We start from the raw sequence: 20,283 nt of genomic DNA, 5'->3' as shown, positions 1-20,283 counted from the left end.
CATTTGAGTGGGTGGATTGTAAAAATGTCCCCGAATAATAAGTCTCACGCACATCAGATTTTTACCAAGTAAAACTGAGTTTTATAAGTTATTTTAGAGGGCTTCAAGCCTCCAATTGCAACTTGATTAATTATTTTGGAGTAACAGCGCAAATGTGAATAACGTTTTTTTTTTGGATTGTTACAAATGGTTCAGGGCAATCTAATACTATAGTCGTATCGAGTCACTACATGACATGGGCTCTGATGAGAACGTGACAACCCAGAAAGTTAGTGAATAATAAAGGTGCTCATGGCTGCTAAGGCTTCGTTTGTTTCGACATAAAACATTTTCTAAACAAATTGTTCCTCGTTTTTGGGTGTTTAGTACAATTGAAAATGTTGGTCAAATTGAAAACAATTTTGATTAACTAGGAAAACCCTTTTTTAAGCTGTGTAAAATGGATTTTTTTTTTTTTTTCCGTAAACCATTTTTCAAGTTTGAGCACAGTACTCGACCTCATTTTCGCACACTCTCTTTCTCGTGGTTCATTCTCCATTGCTATCAACGAAGGTCGCCTGCTACCATCGTTTTCGTTGTCGTTGGAGCTCCTTAGAATCAACTGAAATCATTTTGTTGAAAAATAATACTGCCTAAAACATTTTCACTAGAAAAATATTTTACATCAAAACAAACAGAGTCTAAGTCTCATATCGGCTCCTTACTAAGTAAGACTAACTTTATAAGTTGATTCTAAAGAGCTCTAATCGCAACTTGATTAATTATTCTGAAATGATAGCGCAAATGTGATTAACATTTTCACGAGTCGTGATTGACCATCTTCAACATTTATTTTTTTCTCAATAAAATCTCCATTATTTTTTTCCACATGGCAAGCGAAAGTCTTATAGAAAGTATCACAATCTCTCTGCAAGAGTCATACTAGCACATTAGGAAAGTCATAAAAAAGTTCAAAGTAAGGTAGGTGTTGAATTCGACGCAATGTTGATGTTTTCAATGTTTTGCTTTTGTGCTTGTGCTTGTTTTTCTTTTTCTTTTTTTCTCGTACCAATTTTTCAGACACGTTTCTTTCTTGTGGAACTAACTTCAACACGGCATTCGACGGAATTTGCTGATGCCATTCGGATATACAATTTTTTTTTTTTAATTGAATAAGGAAAGAGTTATAGGGAAAGATCCTTCCCAATACTAATCTGAATGGAAGAAGAAGTGAGTGATTATAAAAACGAAAATGAGATGGCTTCCCTAATAACAGACCTAAAACAAACTAAAACAGCGCAGAAATAATTACAATAGTTAAGAAATTGGACAAATAAATTACTAAGCCCTCTCAAGGAGCCACACAAGGTGGTTACAGAAATAAAAGGAATGCAGATTAAGACAAGTCTATCTGAACCTCTATTTGGAACCAGCAACAACCACCGCGAAGAGGCTGAAGCCGAAAATACATTGTCATAGTCCGATGTAGGGACTGCTGGAAAAAGAGGAACCACCACAAATTCGGTTACAAAAAAATCTCCACTAAATGATCAAAACACCAAAGACCAAGGAGACAGCAACCCCCAAAATCAACAAGCAGCAAACAACAACAACAAGAGCTGCAAAATACAAGGAAAATAAAAATATATGGAAAATTAAAAAAGCAGGAAAAAAGCCCACTGAACAGCGGCTTTTTACAACTTAAGACAGTATAAGCTCTTCCAACAGAATGATGCTTCTCATTTTACCTTTACTTCCTATGCTCAACATTGTCAGTCCAAAAACAAGTAAAAAAAAAAATTCAGCCTTCTTGGGTAGGGGCGGTCGGCCAATCCAACCAAATCTCACCTCTAAAAGTCATTGGGAGTGGCCACGACTACCCTCAAATTGCGATCTGGTGGTCGCGACCACACGCTTGAAGATTGAGGGTAATGCTTACCAGAAGATGGGGGCAAAATTTTGTCTACCACATCAAGAAATCAAGATGAGGGAGTGAAGTGAGTGTATCTGCTGCAAGTAATGTTATAATCACCCCTCCATCCCCCGAAGCCTATGAAGCGCGATTCCCCATAGCATTTTTGTATGAAGATTGATTTTTTAGTTAGGGAACCATGTCACATAGATTTCGATGGATGGGAGAGGGATGGAGAGGTGATAAATAAAATTACTCATAGCATTACTCCTTTCAAGAGCCATGTATAGTATCAGGAAAAAAAACACCAGGCCAAACCAAGTTGAATTCTTCTGTTCATTATCCATCCTCAGAGTCAGAGGGATTGATTTGTAATTATTGAGATTTAATAGACAATTAGCATAGGAGTGTAAATATCATACTAGTACAACGCCAAATTCAGAATTACAATAAATGATATAAACTACATGTATGGAATACAAAGAATCATTTGACACTGTTGGTTCTGAGGAAAGCAGCAGGTAAGACATTTCTGAGCTTCTTTCTGAAGAAAATTTGAAGAGCTGAGCCTACCAATGGCCAACTTGTCATAATGGCAATGTAAGCAAGCACCCACATAGACCACCTATTCTGCCGAGATAGCAGATGTAAGCATCTTCGAATAGGAGAAATTCCATCATGATGGTGCTCAGCATTCTTGGAGTTGGAGGTTTCTGCAATGTCCGGCAAAGCATCATCTTCCTTTGCTCCTGTCAGGTGCCCATCTTGTTTTACATCGGAAACTATTTTGTTATCTTTTTCATCATGAATCTTCTGCAGTTCAGGTAATTCCTCGACCACATCATCTCCATTTTGTTCATTGCACATTGCAGAAACCATTCCATCTGCAACATTTACAAATGGACCCTGATCAATTGCAGAGTCCGATGAAAAATGGGGCCCAGAATTCTGCATCTGCAAGTACATCAACATAAAGAGTGCTAATTAGCAGAAACCACCAGTAACTCGCGTCGAGTGGAAGGAGGAGAAGAATTTATTTTAAAAAATCCGAGAAGATTACGAGCCTTAATACAAATTCTATTAGTTATGCAAGTAAATTACGAATAACCAATATAATGTTTACCTTCTTTTGTACATGCATATACGGGCTAGAGTGTAGAACATCAAGAAATTCCTCAACTGCCCTTACCCACCTGCAAAAGAGAAAATTAACAACCCATTTTGGAATGAATGGCTGAAAAATCTACACATCTATGGCTACCTAGAGAATGACATATTGGTAAAAGCCACTGAAACTTTAATGCAGCAATAATCACATAAAAAATTAGTTATTTAAGCATTTGACTGCAATCACATTACAAGGGCCCTTAGATTCTGCCTGATATGCAACAAATGCAAACCCTACCAATCATGGCAAAACAGAAGGTTTTCCTACAAGCTAAAAGCAATGAAATTTAACAGAGGTTTTCTGTTGGCAACCCCCATAAGCATCTAAGCAGTTGAGGATGATATTGTCATCCTATGCCTATGAATTTCATTGGATCCAGAAATGATACACTGGAAGAATCTTTTGGCACTTCCAATATCAATAGGTTGATTGTTTCGCTTCTTTATCTTTCAAAAGGAAAGGAAAACAAAAATCCCTGAGAGCCATTTCCTATATCTGAAAGAGAGTACTTGGGCTCTCCCAATAACTAAAATGTGTATCATGCCTGAATCTAAATGGGATTCACGGTGGTGGAGGAACAGGATCATTCTAAGGTGAGTACAGCAAGTCTTTTAAATCAAGAGAATGATCGGTTCAAGATGCTGTGGACTAATAAAATCTTCATGCACACCACTGCACCTAGTGAGGCAACCTGTTCGACATCAGGCCCAATCCCTCAACTTAATTAGCAATCCGTGCTTATGAGGCTTATGAAAGCTTCAGCTCCACAAAATTATCATGCACACTACTAATATACAATTGAAAATCAACTTAATGTCCTGGTAAATTATATTAAGCATCAAAGAAGTAGGTGTGGCATCTACGGAAAACATTAGAATGTTAATCCAGATTATATCAAAGAATAAATTACCACAGGCCAGATGCAGTTATTCCTTCAAAGAATGCCAAATGTCCTCCATGCTTTATTGTAGCCAACACAACATTTTTATTCGCCCTATTAAAAACAAGGATATTAGAAAAGGGCCATAGAATGGCATTACAAGAAAGCATTCATAGATACAATAAGAGCAGCTTCACCTGCATTCGTCCCAAGGAATGGCTTCCTTTGTACAGACTGGATCATCCAAAGCACTGATACATAGTAGTGGTATTGACACATTTCCCACATAACTAGTACTAGTACAGTGCCTGTAGTATGTATCCACAGTCTGAGAAAGCACAATGATTCTTTAGGTCAAAAAAGAACGCAAGCAAGAAATGATAGATGATATGTCAGGCTTAATACCTCAAATTTTCCAACGAGGCAGGTGGCATGGTTGTCAAAATCTCGAATAGAACGTGACTTTGATGCACAAGAGGATTACAAACAAAGAGCATTAGTTGAAACAGGACAAATAGCAACATAAGCAAGACGACAACAGTAGACATCAAGTATACACTTTCCCAGATTGGATAAGTATTATGCTTATGACATTGAAAATACAACAGCAGGAGTTTTGAAACATAGATCTGAATTGAAGCTACAGAAACCAGACAGTTACATATTTCCAGAATGTTTCAATTTCAAACTTTGACTTGGAGTAAAGCATAAATTTTATTCAGAAATTTCACCAAGGATACAGAAATTACATTTTCAACCAACGCAAGGGGTTAGTTTGTCTACTACATAAGATGTGAATTTCTGATTATGTGAAACAGTAAAAGAGGGTGAAAAATGTAACTACAAACCCACTTGAGACTATCCTAATTACCGTCACCAAGGTAGGCAAATATACAGTGATGGATTGATGTTTCTTGTTTGATTTTGATCAGTTTCACCTAAAAATTCTAAGGGAAACAATAGAAAATTTTTAAATATAAAAACTTCAAAGAAGCGAACTCAAATTTTTTTCCAAAGTGCAATTGCACAAACTTTTGTAACTTTTTTTCCTAGTATAGATAATTCATGCATGATCACAGCAGCACGAAAATAGCCTAGGGGCTTTCCTATTATGAGCAATGATTATTGTCCATTCCAAGAGTATCTTAAAACATCTATGTCAACTGAAGAAAGTGTCCATATTTATCAGTCTTAGATGTCACCCTTTAGAATTAACTCGCAGCTGAACCATCAGTAAGCCCAATTGGTGTAACACAAGAATCTACCTATAAAATTTAACTATTTAGAAGAAAAAAAAAATTAAAAAAAAAAAAAGAAAAGAAAAGAAAAGGAATAAAAAAGGTGGGAGCTGGATTGACTAGGTCTAATAACTTTTTTTATGCATAGTATGCATGCCTAGTTTCACCATGGACCTAGATTGTGAAATATTTATGGAACTTTGATAGTAAAATCATTCCAGTGTTCGTAATGCCCGTAAGGAACAGTATGAGATAAGTAAATTCATTCCAACAGCATCAGAAGTATAGCATCAACTACTAAAATTGGTTCATTAATTTATTATGTTCACAACTATGTCGATGCAGTCTGATGCACAAGCAAGATAATTTTTATCAGAAAGAGACAAAGTCTACCGTTTTTATGCCTTCCCAGTTAGCAAGGCGAGAATAGCGATGCTGGTGTCTGCACAGAATATTTAGAATTGCTCATATGATATCCAGAGGCCAAAAATAGAGGGATGCCATTTTTAGTGACACCAAAACTTTTAGATATTCACAAAAACATAAACACACACACAGAGACATTTATAAGTATATTAAAGTTTTACCATCCCCATACAATTAATTAGATATTTTTTCCCAAACACACAAAAGTAGTTGTGGCACACATATACATTTGCATAAACCCTTGAACCACAATAGTAAGCGCTCTGTCATAGAACTTTTTGCACTAGCCTGCGACTTATAAATCTGTCACCAAGCTAGAGGGAAAAGTACATAGCATCTGGTTAGTTAATAAAGAATAAATGCCAAAATCAAATAATACAATTTCAATTTCTTAGTCAAACAAATGAGCCGAAAAACTTACTGTAGCTAATGAATATTTGACAAAATGATATATGAGTAGTTTAAACCTATCAAAAAAAATATTTGACAAAATGATAGACCTAAAAAAAGGAGAACAGATAACAAGAAAAGCTATCCCTAATAACTAATTTTTCTTCTTTGCTCTTTATTGCTTAGGATACATAATTTACCACATGAAGTGGCAAGTTTTTTTCAAGTCCACAGAATGTTAAATCACCAATGGTCCTAAAAGTTTAAAATTATAGGAAATAGCGAATTTAATCATTTAATTAATATTTTAACAACCCCCTCACGTGTGAGTCCAGAATCTCCCTCAATAAGTAGTTCCCAACACTTGGAATATTTAAATTAAATGAGAGCTATAATATGAAGTTAGGGTTCGAACTTAAGATATCTACTTATCATTGTTAAATCATCATTTGACCCAGAAGTTTAAGCTCATAAGAAATTGTGAATTTAATTATTTCATTAATATTCTAACACAGAATTTACACATTTGAGTGAAGCTGTTTCAATCCATGTATCTGACTTGGTGAAACAATGGCATTAACTTTATGGGAAAATATTACATTATACACTGCTTATCCAAAAGTCAAAGGTTTCATAGCTAAGGAAACTCAAACATAAAGTTTTAATAACTCACCTCTAAACTAATCGCATAGGCCACTATTTGCAGTATTGCTGCTTTAATACTATTCCTGATAGCTTTTAGGTAAGTCAATTTTCACTCTCGTTTGAGGAGTGTGAGGTCCTTTAGGTGGTCAAAAGTATGAACAGTAATAAGGTTCTAGGTCTTGATGGTTTTATTATGGCTTTCTTCCAAGTTTGTTGGGGTGTGATCAAAGAAGATATTATGGGGGTGTTCCAGGAGTTTCATGCTAGAAGAAAGTTTGAAAAAAAGTCTTAATGCCTCTTTCATTACTCTCATTCCAAAGAAATCCAGGGCTATAAATGTTAAGGATTTTTGCCCTATAAGTCTAGTGAGTGGAGTTTACAAGATCATTGCCAAAGTTCTTGCCGAAAGATTGAGTGGGATTGTGGATAAGATTATCTCAAAGCGCCAGAATGTGTTTGTCAGAGGTAGGCAAATCCTTGACTCTATTCTTATTGCCAATAAATGTCTGGATGTCGGAGGCCTAGTGTTCCATGAGTTTCATGCTAGAAGAAAGTTTGAAAAAAAAGTCTTAATGCCTCTTTCATTACTCTCATTCCAAAGAAATCCGGGGCCATAAATGTTAAGGATTGTTGCCCTATAAGTATAGTGAGTGGAGTTTACAAGATCATTGCCAAAGTCCTTGCCGATAGATTGAGTGGGATTGTGGATAAGCTTATCTCAAAGCGTCAAAATGTGTTTGTCGGAGGTAGGCAAATCCTTGACTCTATTCTTATTGCCAATAAATGTCTGGATAGTAGATTTAGATCTAGTGAGCCTAGGGTTCTTTGCAAGCTGAGAAGGCCTATAATCATGTCAATTGAGAGTTCTTATTATATTGGTTGAGGAGGTACAGTTTTGGGGAGAAATGGCTTTCTTGGATAGCGCATTGTATTTCTTTGGTATGCTTTTCTGTTTTGCTGAATGGTAATCCATCTGGATTCTTCAATAGCTCCCGTGAATTGAGACCCGAGGGGGGGCTTCTTTCAGGCTTTTTAGTGGATCAATGAGCTTAACATTTCCCATCTTTTGTTTGCGAATGACACTTCAATTTTTTGTGGGGTAGATCCTATAAGTGCTATATTAGACTATAAAGTTGTTTCTAGTTTGAAAGTTTATATGGCTAAGTCAGAACTAGTTCATGTGGGGAATTAATGTCACTACTGTTGATGGTTTGGTTTGTATTATGGGCTACGAGGTGTCTTCTTTGCCTTTTAAAGACCTTGGTCTTCCATTGGTAGAATCGTTTAAGGCCAAATCTATTTAAAGATGGTGTTATTGAGAAATTTGAGCGGCAGTTGGCTAGTTCGAAGAAGTTGTACTTGTCTAAGGGTGGTAGGATTACCTTGAACAAGATCACCCTTTCCAATTTGCCTACGTATTTTATGTCTCTTTTCCCCCTATCTCTTGGTGTTTCCAATCGCATAGAGAAGTTACAACAGGATTTCTTATGGGGTGGACTAGGTGATGAGTTCATATATTACCTAGTAAGTTGGTCCAAGGTTTATTCTCCAATTTCTGAGGGAGGGTTTGGGGAAACTTGCTTTTGTTCAATCATGCTCTTTTGGGAAAGTGGTTATGACGCTATATGCATGAGAAAGAGGCCTTGTGAAGAGTCGTAGTGGATTCTAAATATGGTAGCTCATGGGATGGGGGGGAGTTTGCTAGTTATACCAGATTTGATGTGGGAGACAGCTCCAAGATTAGATTTTGGCATGACATGTGGTATAGAGATTAGACCCTCAAGGAAGCTTTCCCACAGTTGTATAGTATAGCTCGCGTTAAGAATACTTTTGTGCCAGATCGTTTGGAGCTATCTAGTGGGTCTCATTAGTGGAAAGTAAGCTTTATTAGGGCAAATCAATTATGACCACAACAATCTTCGTGGAAATATGCTATAATTTAATTTGTGAGTCCGTGTCTAACTATATAAAGAATAAATATAGATCAAAATGTACAAATTCGTAAAAGCAATGCTATAGGTACAGAGACTTTTCTGAAACTTATTGTTAAATGACAGCCTAGGTTGCAGTGCCCCATCAGCCATTTTTTTAATTGTTATACTCTTTGTAAATTTAACATTTTCCACTTCATAAATGTTAATCAAGAAATAAGAACTAAATCATAATTAAGGAGAGATTACACAATATTTAACACATGTGATGCGAAGATTTGTATGCCAATGAAGATGAAACATTTTTTACGAAAAAATAAAAAAATTAAGAATATAATGCATGATCCCCGAAACTTGTATCATAACCCAATTCATAGCAGACAAGTACAATTAGTTACCCTCAAGGTTGTTGACACACAGACACTTCACATAAATGTGCTTCTCCATCAACTTCATCTTTGTCAAAGCTCATTTCTAACAATGCTTGTGTATAGTGCACTCTACAGCAACCATTTCACATAGTTGTTCAATATGTTCCAACATTTGCAGTTTCCTCGTGGTCAATAAATCACAGAAATTTCTGTTACTTCACCTTTAAGCCGATATTTTCCATAATTAAGGATCTTAGAATGCAAGAACAAGAGGTTCATGATTTGCTTGCAAGAACAAGAGGTTGATGCCTTGCTTATCTTAATTTATATTAATCTAAGTGTATGAGTTCTCTTGCCCAATTCCTTTGCTTCAAATAGCATTTACATCAGGCAACATATATTTGAAATTGTTAATTCTAAGATTAAGCTACCAATTAACTGAGTCTAAGACTGGTGCGTCTCACAATTTATTTTCCTCCAAGAATATATAGATTCCAGCTATCACTATGGAGACGGGAAAAGGAAGAGGGTAACATAAAGCACAATAAGGCGAGAGATTCTAGTAGGACAAAAACTAAAGGACAAGACAAAGTTTCACTCAATGGAAGAGGGGGAAAGGTTAAATCATCATAGCCATTAAGTACACACTAGAGACATGAGAGATCTCTACCATAAAAATATTGGTTCCAGTTAAAATTTAAAACTATTACTTGAGTGACTCATCAACACTAACCAAAAGGTCCCAAGGAGAGCAGAGAGCTACAGCCCCAGCAATAGGAGTATTCTCTCCGTCCTCCCCCAAATATTTTACCTGCAAACAAGGGCAGACAAGAATATAAAACAGCTAACCTTTAAAGTATAATGTCAAATATATAATAAAATTAGGCTATAAAGTATAAACTAATAGTTCCTAGAGTATATATTTTACAAGAGAGAGTGAGACATTGATGATAGGACACAAGTTTTCCTCCAATAAACCCTCTAACTCAATCTATTAAATTGTTATCTGTCCAATTCTCATATGCATTGTTGAAATGTATGTGAGAATCACAAGCTCTAAGAACAAATGTCATATGATCTGTTAATCGTATTAAAAATGCATGTAATAATCATGCGTCCTAAGGACAAATGTCAATTTAATCGACTGAGTTGGAGGAATTTTCTCCACCCTAGTTTGGAAGGAGATGTCCTTTATGATGCAACATGTTGTACATTACAAACCAATACAAGCAACTTTTAAGCATACACCACTGCATAAAGAAATGAACAGTTCATCATGAAGAGGAACAATGGCAAGTAAACAAACCCCAATTGTTAGATAAGACAAAAAGCAATTCACGTCCATTTTATACTGACCAATTCAATTAGCAATAAGCCTAAATGACCAATCAAGAATGACATACAATCTTCATCTATCTGATATAGTAAAAGAAGGAAACGACAACTCTCAATGTACAAGTACTGTGAAAATAAGTTTGCTCCTTTAAAGACTTAGGAAGGCCATAGGTGCTCAACGTCCATCCAACTGAACAATCTAAAACATAAGAAAGGGCCCAAAAGGAATGATGAAGCAATGGGTGTATAACTTGGTAGAAGAGTAAAGTAGGATTTTTTTTTTTATATATATAGGTAGTTGGCCCCAAGGGGAAAGAGAATGAGAGATTCAAACTAGTGACTTTCTTCTGGTTTGCGGAAGAAAGTTACTACATTATCACATCCAAAGAAGATTAATAAAATTGACAACATCACCTTTCCACAACCTAGATCAAACTGTTCCAAGATGTTACAATTAATAATCTCTACAGAAAATTGTAGGTTCTATACAGAAAGCAAAGAGAAAAGGTGCTGAATGGGACATTCAAAGTGAAGATTCAAGTTGAGCCTAGAAAAATTAAAGGACATTCAAGTAACATACCAGAATATTGGCACCGATACTAGTTCCAACAGCAAATAAAGGAGCCATAGGGTATTCTCTATGGAGATAATTAACAACTACACGTATATCCTCCGTCCATCCAGCATTATAAAAACAATCGGACTGCAAAAATTTTGATAGAAAAAGCAAATAAGGTTAATAAGTATAAACATAATGAGAGCTTTTAAAGACGCATATACAAAAAATAATCAGGTTCCCAAAGGAAGGCTGACAGCAGCCTGCATAATATCTCACAAGCTGAGAGCAATCAACTTTCCATTGATGTATAACCAAATCAAGGATACAGTAAAATGCATATTCGAAGAATGTTCTAAGCTGTTTCCTTCTTTCAAGATTGCACAAACCGTAAATGTGCTAGATTTATTAGAAAGCAACACTCAAGCATAAATATATGTATATGAATGATATTATAAATTCAAAAAGCCACAAACATATAGCCACACCAATGAGGCAAGATTTTTGGGACTTTCCACATGCCTTGTGTTTGTGTCAAAATCCAAACCCCTGTTGGTGACCCTAAATCATAGCACTAAATAGATTCTAATTTGACTTTTTCTTTTTGTGACAAACATGCTTTTATGCCATCAAAATATGACCTAGATCACAAATTTTTAACATAGAGATTTGGTAAGATCAAATGGCACTGGTTTAATACTTCCCAAAAACCATATCATGATGCTGTGTTTTACCCGATCAGTTCCACTCAACGCATTTTTTACTGTTAACTTTTCTGATATCTGCAAGTTATAAAACTATTTAGTTTGTTGAGGCTGCATTTACATCCAGTTAATATTAAAAACCTTTAATTGTAGTTTACATATCCTTAGAGGAATAAATCCATAACCTATAATGAAGCCATCAAAGCGTAGGGCTGGCAAAACAGATACCTGACATGACATGTTTACGACCCGTTTATCCTATGCATGTATTTTTATAATAAGGTTCTTCTAAGCATCATAAAGAATAGTTACATGCATAGGATAAATGGGTACCTATTCGTTTTGCCAGCCCTAATCAAAGGTCAGGACCATCACGATAACCTTGGTAAAGGATCAGCTAAAAGAAATTGTACAAGAATCTTTTTTTTTCTTTAATGTGATTGGTCTTGAAGGATGCCAACTTTTCTAGTGACTCATTTACATGAGAAAATTGAATAGCAACGATACTTTACATCTAATCAAGGAATTCAATTACTTTTTACCATTTTAGCATGCACTAACTTATTACTACTTTTGGCTATCATAGAAAACAGAATCCCCACTCAAGGAGCTATACACCAGAACTCAAGAGTATGGAATTGGAGTTCTAAGCAAGGACAAAGAAAGTGAGCACATTATCAGAAACAACAGAGTCAAGATTTTAGACTTATAAACAAGTAGAAAATTGTTATAGCAATTCGCTGTATAGATTCAGACTAACAATCCTATATAGAGTACAAAGAGTGTATAAAAACTCTCAGCTACGAAGAGAAAAGAAAGAAAGAAAAACTCACAGTAATTGAAACACCACCCAATCCTCTGTGGTTGCTAATAACAACATTCCAGCCATGTTTTGCCGTACTGAAGGCAAGATGCTTTATGTACTGCACTAGGTATAGGAAAACAAGGTTAAACAGTACTGTTCATTCCACATATAGACGAATGAACAATATGTATGCATGTGTTTGTGTGTGTTTTAATCAGCATAAGTACAGGAAAAAAGTAGATTTAACACACTAATTGTTGACGAGCAGAAGAGCATTTAAGTCCCTTCTTCATGTTCACCTTTCATTTTGGTTCCAAGATTTGTTTGGATGCATTTGATGCTAGATGAGCAACGAACTTGAGACTGGTAGATTCTTAGAGACTGGATTTTATTTTTTTTATTCATCTTTTCCTTGTTATTCTCTAATGATGAGCAGTTTGGTTCATTACAAGTATGATGGAACAGATATAGCGTGAAAACTCAAAACTAATTTTGGCTTTACATAACAGTCTCTGGCCAGTGTCTATTTCAAAGTAATTAAACTTCCATGACCAAATTACACCAGGAATATCTACACCTAAAGATCAGGGTATCAAACCCCATCTCTAGTTACATCAACAAACATGTAATTTATCTTTTTCCATTCCACATTGCCCACTTTTTGCCTAACATGAAGTTTCTTTTTACTAAGAAAAACTCATTAGTGAAAGGAAAAAGCCCAAGGACATGAAAAGTACACAAGCACTACACCTAAAAGATACATTATAAAGTTCAAAAGACCAAGAAATTCTAAAAGGAAGTGGAAGGGATACCACCTAAAGAAGTCATCCATTGATACGAAGTTCTCAAAAACAACTTAATTGAAACTCAGCTAAGTCCAACCCTTTTAAAAGTCTGCCTATTCCTCAGTCTCCAGGTTGTCCACATTAAAACACAAAGGAACCATGTTCCAAATGTAACTACCCCTATGGTGACCATCCTGTCCTTGTCAGCATAAGCAACTCAACTAAGTCTTTGGCATCACCCATTTTACTCCAGAAAGAGAGAAAGATATGACCAAATTCTCTTGTCGCTGAACAGTGAAGTAGAAAATGTCATTTGACTCACCACTAATCTAAACAGATAAAACCAGTTATAAGCATAGTTTATTGGAGAATATGATTTTAGGATGATATTGCCCTCATTACCCTTAAACTCTTCCTTAATGCTCCAATTTTGAGCCCCAAAGCTTGCAAAACTGAGCCATACTTGCTGGAAATTGCAGAAAATCATATCTGCAACTTTCCTTGTTCCATAAACAGTAACAAGCTCAATGCATTCCTATATCACACCCATTCTATGCAAGTATTTTTTGAGTCTCTTCACTAACTGAACCACTGAGCCACTGAGCCAAAATTTACAGTGAGGTTCTGAGATCCATCAACCAATATTATCAACCACGGCAGGAATATCAAGCTTCCATAAGAATCACTTCATTGGTTTCTGATGCAATTGTCCATCTATTGTAATTTCTAGGGAAAATTACAGTTTACCCCCCTAAAGTTGACAGCGTTTTTCAATTCGAACATCAAAGTTTTAATTTTTGCAATCTACCCCCACAAAGTTCCAATTTTTTTCAATTCAACCAATATCATCCCAAAATTCCCATATTGCCCCTGATTTTTTTTTTTTTAATTTTTTATGAAAATAAAAATAAATTTGGGGGTGCAAAAATGACCAAATGACCAAAGGAGTGGCTACGGCCACCCCGAATTTTTTTTTTTTTAATTTTTTTATAAAAATAAAAATTAGGGGCAATAAGGGAAGTTTTGGATAAAATTGGTCAAATTGCAAAAATTTGGAACTTTGGGGGGGTGGATTACAAAAATTGAAACTTTGGTGTTCGAATTGAAAAACGCTGTCAACTTTGAGGGGGTAAACTGTAATTTTCCCTAATTTCTAATTTAAGTGGATTAGGTAATTCCATGCCAAATCAAACAAATTAATATGAATATCCCTATGCTACAAAGAGTATCATTGGTGAATCACTTGGGAGACATAATTACAAACAAGAGTGAAAAAAAAAAAAAATTCAATAAATAGAGAACTTACTGCTGAAGCAGAATCACTTGTTAATCCAGGAACCACTACCATGATAGGAGTTGTGTCATTTTTAGAAATGAAACTATTCATGTGTAAAGCACCACCTGAAACTGTAAAATAATTCAATTCATGATTCAGAAAACTAAAAAGGTTTACTATATCATCAACATAAGCCTTGTGTATTACACTCCACACAAGATCACAATGTAAAAAATAAAATAAAAAAGAGAAAGAAAGAAAGAAATAAAAAAATATAAAGTTAGTGCATACAATTAGCTATCTAAGTAAACAAGAATGTACAACCAGTTAATGACAGTAAATACAGATAAGAAAATATAATATAACCAAGCATTTATCCCATAAGTCCACAAAAGATCTTTAATGGTTCTTTTTACAAACTTTATGTTAATAAATCCATAGATCTAGAAATTCATTTGGGACAATTGAACCCTATGAGAAAAAAGAACAAATGGATCTTGTAGGATTCCCAAGAACCATTATATGCATATGGCCTTTTTTCCCTCGGTGCTCATTTTGTATGGGCTTTTAGTTTAATGTTTCTACTCAGCGAACATGGTTATTGGCAAGAACTTATTGAATCTATCGTTTGGGCTCATAATATTCAACAACAAAAGGTAAGTGTAAAAGTTGAAGAGAGGAAGAACTATAAAACAAAGAGCTCAATAATTGCAGCATAAAGTTCAAAGTTGACATTTATGTATGTAAACATTGGCTATGGATTGAATAGTACTAAGATGTAGATAAAATAGCACTATAATATAATTCCCTCTATGCATCATCATGCAGATTCATTTTTCATAGCATATGTCATGAAACTACTTACGCATTTAAATTATCTAAAATCAGTACAGATCTCGCCCCAACAACACCTCCGCACCCCCCATCCCCCACCCCCCTAATCATTGCCCAGGACATAAAAAGCTACATCAATCAAACAAAGGACTAGAAATACCTCCTCGTATCAGGTAACATTGTCAACAGATACCAAAAGGCATACATGAATAAGAGAACCATGAAATGCAAAATCTTCATAGAATAGACATCATTGTTTGGAGCAATGAGATAATATGAAACTATAAAAAAGCTTTCCTGCTTATTTGTCAAAAAAAAATTTAAAAAAACAAAAAAGCTTTCCTGCTTGAGACATTTTACATCATAACAAGTACCAAAGTTACTATCCATGCATGCACGTGTAATCAAGTTGCATGTTTTATATTTACCATCACAACTCATGAGCCAATCCAAGGCAATGGTTCCACCATCAGAAGCATGAAATAGTTGTCTGTGAGAAAAAGAAAAAGAGCAATATTAGTTAGATAAAACCATGGATCAAAATTGAAGACACTGATTGTGATATTACAGAGAAACCCTGAAGATTTTTAAACGAAAGGAACCTTTCCTCCCTTCCCCCAAAGCCAACTAAGAAAGGGAAGAGAATGCAAGGGGGTTACACAAAAGAAAACATACCAAAAATTGGTGCATGTAATAATAGCATTGCATCTTTCTACTATAGATCCAACAAATAACTTGCAATTGGAATAAATTAGCAATCTAAACAAACAAACATGCAATAATTCATTATAGAAGTAGATCAAGGAAGCAACAGGGCTCCCATTCTACTGATGTGAAAAATCAACAATATAGTGTGGTATGCAAGCGTACTCTCTCAAGATGGGCTACAGCAGAATTTCAGGAACAATAGAAACAACATATGAGAGATTTCTCATCTATCAGTGATAGTAAGTTTAATACCTGATGGGCCAATTGATTTGTCTCTCTTATTGTGTACTAGCTTATCTTCAGCTATCAGTCAAAATTTAGAGGCACCTCATAGAGACTTAGAGAAACGTAATAGATGCAAAAAGGTTATTCTTTTCAGCCAATTGTGGAAGTTAAAGAGGAAATAGTTCTGCTCAATGACCTTTGGGATATGCCATTACTGGTTATACTACAATAATTCAAGGAGGATTTTTAAAAACAGTGTCAAGCCTTGGAGCTTATATATTGAAAATTAGACGGCTTATAAGCCCTTCAGGATGACCACACAACGCAAATTGGCATAAATCAACACTTCATCTAAGAAAAACTACAATGTTGGAAGAATTGTATTCCACCAATTACAATCAAATTCCATACCAAAAAAAATGACCAACACTTAATCTAAGAAACATTACGTCTAGAAGTGCAAATGGCAGACACTTGTCATTCAACTTCAAGGGGCTATCAGAAAAGGCCATCTCTATCTATCTCCAGTTCAGATAGAATCTCCCTTAAGTCTATTTTAACTTCACCTAGTATGTATTCACACTCATACCGTTTTAATTCTAAACTATCTCACCCACTGTCATGCCCAGATTTCATCATAATTTATATAAGCAAACACACAAAAAGAAATTTCAAATCTTCAATTCAAGAAATGCCTCAAACAGATTAGGGAGGGAAAATTAAAAACAAAACAAAGCTATATAAGCTAAAATGACCACCTTCTGTAGCTGAATGCAGGAGGCCTCCCATGGAAATTCAGAAAAACAGTCTGTATATGCGGACTTGAGAGCCACGGCGTCGCCAAATACCTGCACAGTTTGATTCCCACCCAACAATTTTCATTAAAAAGTACCCAACATTCCGCACCAACAAGTAACCATTGCAAAAATTCATCAAACTGATTTGGTTCCCGAGAAAAACGAGGAAAAGAAAGCTCATTTTCCCTCGGTTTCTCCGCAACCAAACGAACTATTCCCCAGAGAGTTAGTTATATATTCGTACCGGCCGTGAAGAACGCGGCACTTGGAAACGACGCCGTCGTAGATATGGGAACAGGGGTGGTGAGTCAAGCTCACGGGGCTCCCATTGAACCCGGAAAACAAATCTTGGAGGAAATGAATTTCCAGGAAGGTGTAGAGGAACACAACGGCGACGATCAGCGAACCCAGCAGGTAGTGCCACAGTGGTATAAGAGCGAGCGCGTTGAACAACAGGCCGTAGGGGCTGCCGGACGACCCTCCGGAGTCCGAGCAATCCCACGACAACATGGACGGAGAATTCTTGGGTTGGAGGTGGACCGGTCCGTGGTAAGTAAGGGTGGGTGTAGAGCTGACGAGAAACACGAAGCAAGTGTGGTGTGGGCGTGAGATTTGCGAAAGATTTGGACGTCGTGAACTTTGACGTTGTCCACTTGTCTGTATCTTGGATAAATTGATTTTAATATTTGTCTATAATTTTTATTTTTAAATAATATTTTGTCTATATTTTTTTTAACAAAAAAAAATGAATAATTGTCTATATATATATATTTTGAAAGAATATTTGTCTATATTTTTCTTTTTTTCTGAAAAAATATTTGTTTGTACTTCGGAATATATTGTTGAAACACCACGTGAGAAATGCTACATCCATGTGCTTATATTTCAATGGATGTAAAATAAATAAATAAATAAATACACCTAAGCATTTCTCATATTCTAATACTATGTAAATAGTAAGACAAGGCTATTTTTACAACTTTTTGATTGTGTCCACAACATAGTAATGGTAGAAGATTAATGTATCAAGACACAAGACATGTTATTTGCCTTACTAAGGAACAACAAAATTTTACAGGGAAACTACATTTTATCTCTATGAATTATAACGCATTTTCACTTTGCCCCCATGAACTATCAACTGTGGCACTCGATCTCATGAACTATCATTTTGTACTCAAAACTCTCTTCCGTCAATCAAAGGCCCTTTCTATCAGTCAAAGACGTTAACTCATACGGTCAAAATGACAATGTATTGTAGCTTATGAGAATAAAGTGACAATGTGTTGTAGTTCATGAGGGCAAAGTGAAAAGTAAACCATCTGACAGAATGGACCTTTGACTGACGGAATGAGGGTTTTTGGCACAAAATGGTAGTTCATGGGAGTCGAATACCATAATTGATAGTTCATGGAATAAAAGTGCTAAAACATTGTAGTTCATGAGGGTAAAAAGTAGTTTTCTCAAATTTTACTGATCCCTAAAGTTTCATTAATTTGTCACATAAAGTTTGAAAGTTATCAAATCATTCATTAAGGTTTGAAGCATTATCAAATAGTTTCTTTCGTTTTCCTATTGTTAAATTTTGAACGGGATTGTGTGACATGTGATCATTAGACCATGTCACCTCATGTCTAATGAAAAGAGAACGTATAGTATGTGACATAGATCCAAATCATTCAGTCAACTAGTTTACATTAGACAAGTGTTAAGTTAGATGCACCGCATCATTCTTACTACAAGAAAGAACAAATAAACAAATTAAACCCGACTAAATACAAGAGATGGAGGGTTCTTCCCATTGAAAATAGGAACAAAAGGAGTAGGGGGAAGGAGGAGAAATGGGAATGCGATGACTCTCCTCATCCTGGAATTTTTAGATTTCTTTTTTTTTTTTTTTTTTTTTGTGGGGTGTTAAATATCTTTTCGGTCCTTGTGCTTTGCGTTTTTTTCAATTTACTCCCTGAGTTTTCCAAAGTGACAAAGAAAGGCCTTGTGCTTTCACCATTTATCTTTTTACTCCTTCCATCCATATTCAGGTAAAAAAGTTAATGAATTATGTGCGACGTGTTTAGGTTGCCATGTAAGAGCAATACAAATGCTATCACATGTCCATTCTTACCGCATCAGCATGTCACTTAAAGAGCATAGAAAAAAGAAAAAGAAAGGTGGTTGAGTTATTTATTTGAAATGAATAATCTAAATTAATTTATATTAATCTAGGGAGCTAAACAAACGAACTCAGAAAATTTTTTAAATTGACGTGGTAAGGGTTTTTAAATTAAAAAAATGCAATTCTTTCTCTCTTATCTGCCACTCACAGTCTGTCATGTTAGTTTGAAAATTTTTCTGGGTTCATTTGTTTAGCTCCCTACCACTTCCCTAATCTAAAGCAAGAGACTTTTTTTTTTTAGGTAATTAGCCCCAAGTGAAGAGAGAATGAAAGATTCAAACTAGTAACTTCTATTCCTTAGGGGTTAAGAGTAAAGTAGGACATCATTTTTTTAAAAAAAAATAATAAGTAACTCAATCTTTTGAAAGCGGAGAAAAGCGCAATCCAAGTACTACACAAAGAGTATGTAAGAGAGACACCCAACTCGAGAGAAAAAGAAAAAGACAAGTTAAAAAACTCTAGGAAATAAAAAAAGAAAAAGGCTATTGAGCCATTTAAACATAAAGAGATTTGAATATAATAGATTTTAACTTTGATCACTGAACTTTCACAATCTTTTTTTTTTTTTCTAATTAAAAGAGGGGGGAGGGGCGACCAGTGTAGATTTCCCCCCCTGGGCGTGACCATAGGGGCCCCCCCTCGCCATGGAATGTCCGGTTTGAGCCATAGCTACTGCCTAAGCGGCGAGCCCGTCACCACAGCCCCACAAAGGTGCGAGTTGGTAAAGCCCAGTGTTGAGCACGCACTACTACCGCAAGCGGGTTCGAACTCGTGCCCCTGGAGGGGGGGATTTACCCGGCTGCTTTACCATCTCGACTACCACCTTGGTGGTAACTTTCACAATCTTTTATTACACCGTGCCACATGCCTAAGATATTTCACTGAATATCGATCCTATCTATCTTCACATGCCCTGACCTCACAGATTGAGGTTTGTTTGTTTTATGTCTTTTATTTTATCATTTCAAAACAAAAACATTATCGACCAATCCAAAACACAAAGCACTTCTAAGAATACAAAAATCATAAAAATATTAATGATTTAAACGGACGATCTCAATCCTTCTATTAGGGATGAAATTTAGTATCCACATGACCAAAAAAAAAAGGCCCTTTCATGCTTACACATGGAAGCAGCCATTGAC

At 35.6% G+C, this 20,283-nt stretch overlaps 1 protein-coding gene across 1 annotated transcript; it reads right to left on the bottom strand.

The window, feature by feature from the left end:
* Positions 1-2,218: 2,218 nt before the first annotated feature.
* Positions 2,219-17,582, bottom strand: LOC132184923 (embryogenesis-associated protein EMB8). Its single transcript, XM_059598712.1, is given in 15 exon segments — positions 2,219-2,845; positions 3,015-3,084; positions 3,970-4,053; positions 4,137-4,267; positions 4,345-4,401; positions 5,571-5,619; positions 5,831-5,880; positions 5,882-5,917; positions 9,674-9,751; positions 10,856-10,978; positions 12,369-12,458; positions 14,432-14,532; positions 15,664-15,725; positions 16,927-17,016; positions 17,210-17,582. Coding segments are annotated over 15 exon segments (1,755 nt in total). The 5' UTR covers positions 17,476-17,582; the 3' UTR covers positions 2,219-2,377.
* Positions 17,583-20,283: the final 2,701 nt, after the last annotated feature.

Source organism: Corylus avellana, chromosome ca6 (genome assembly GCF_901000735.1).
Source record: "Corylus avellana chromosome ca6, CavTom2PMs-1.0".
NCBI classification, from domain to species: Eukaryota; Viridiplantae; Streptophyta; class Magnoliopsida; order Fagales; family Betulaceae; genus Corylus; species Corylus avellana.
Note: the sequence above shows the minus strand (reverse complement) of the source record. Positions and strands in the feature narration are given on the sequence as shown.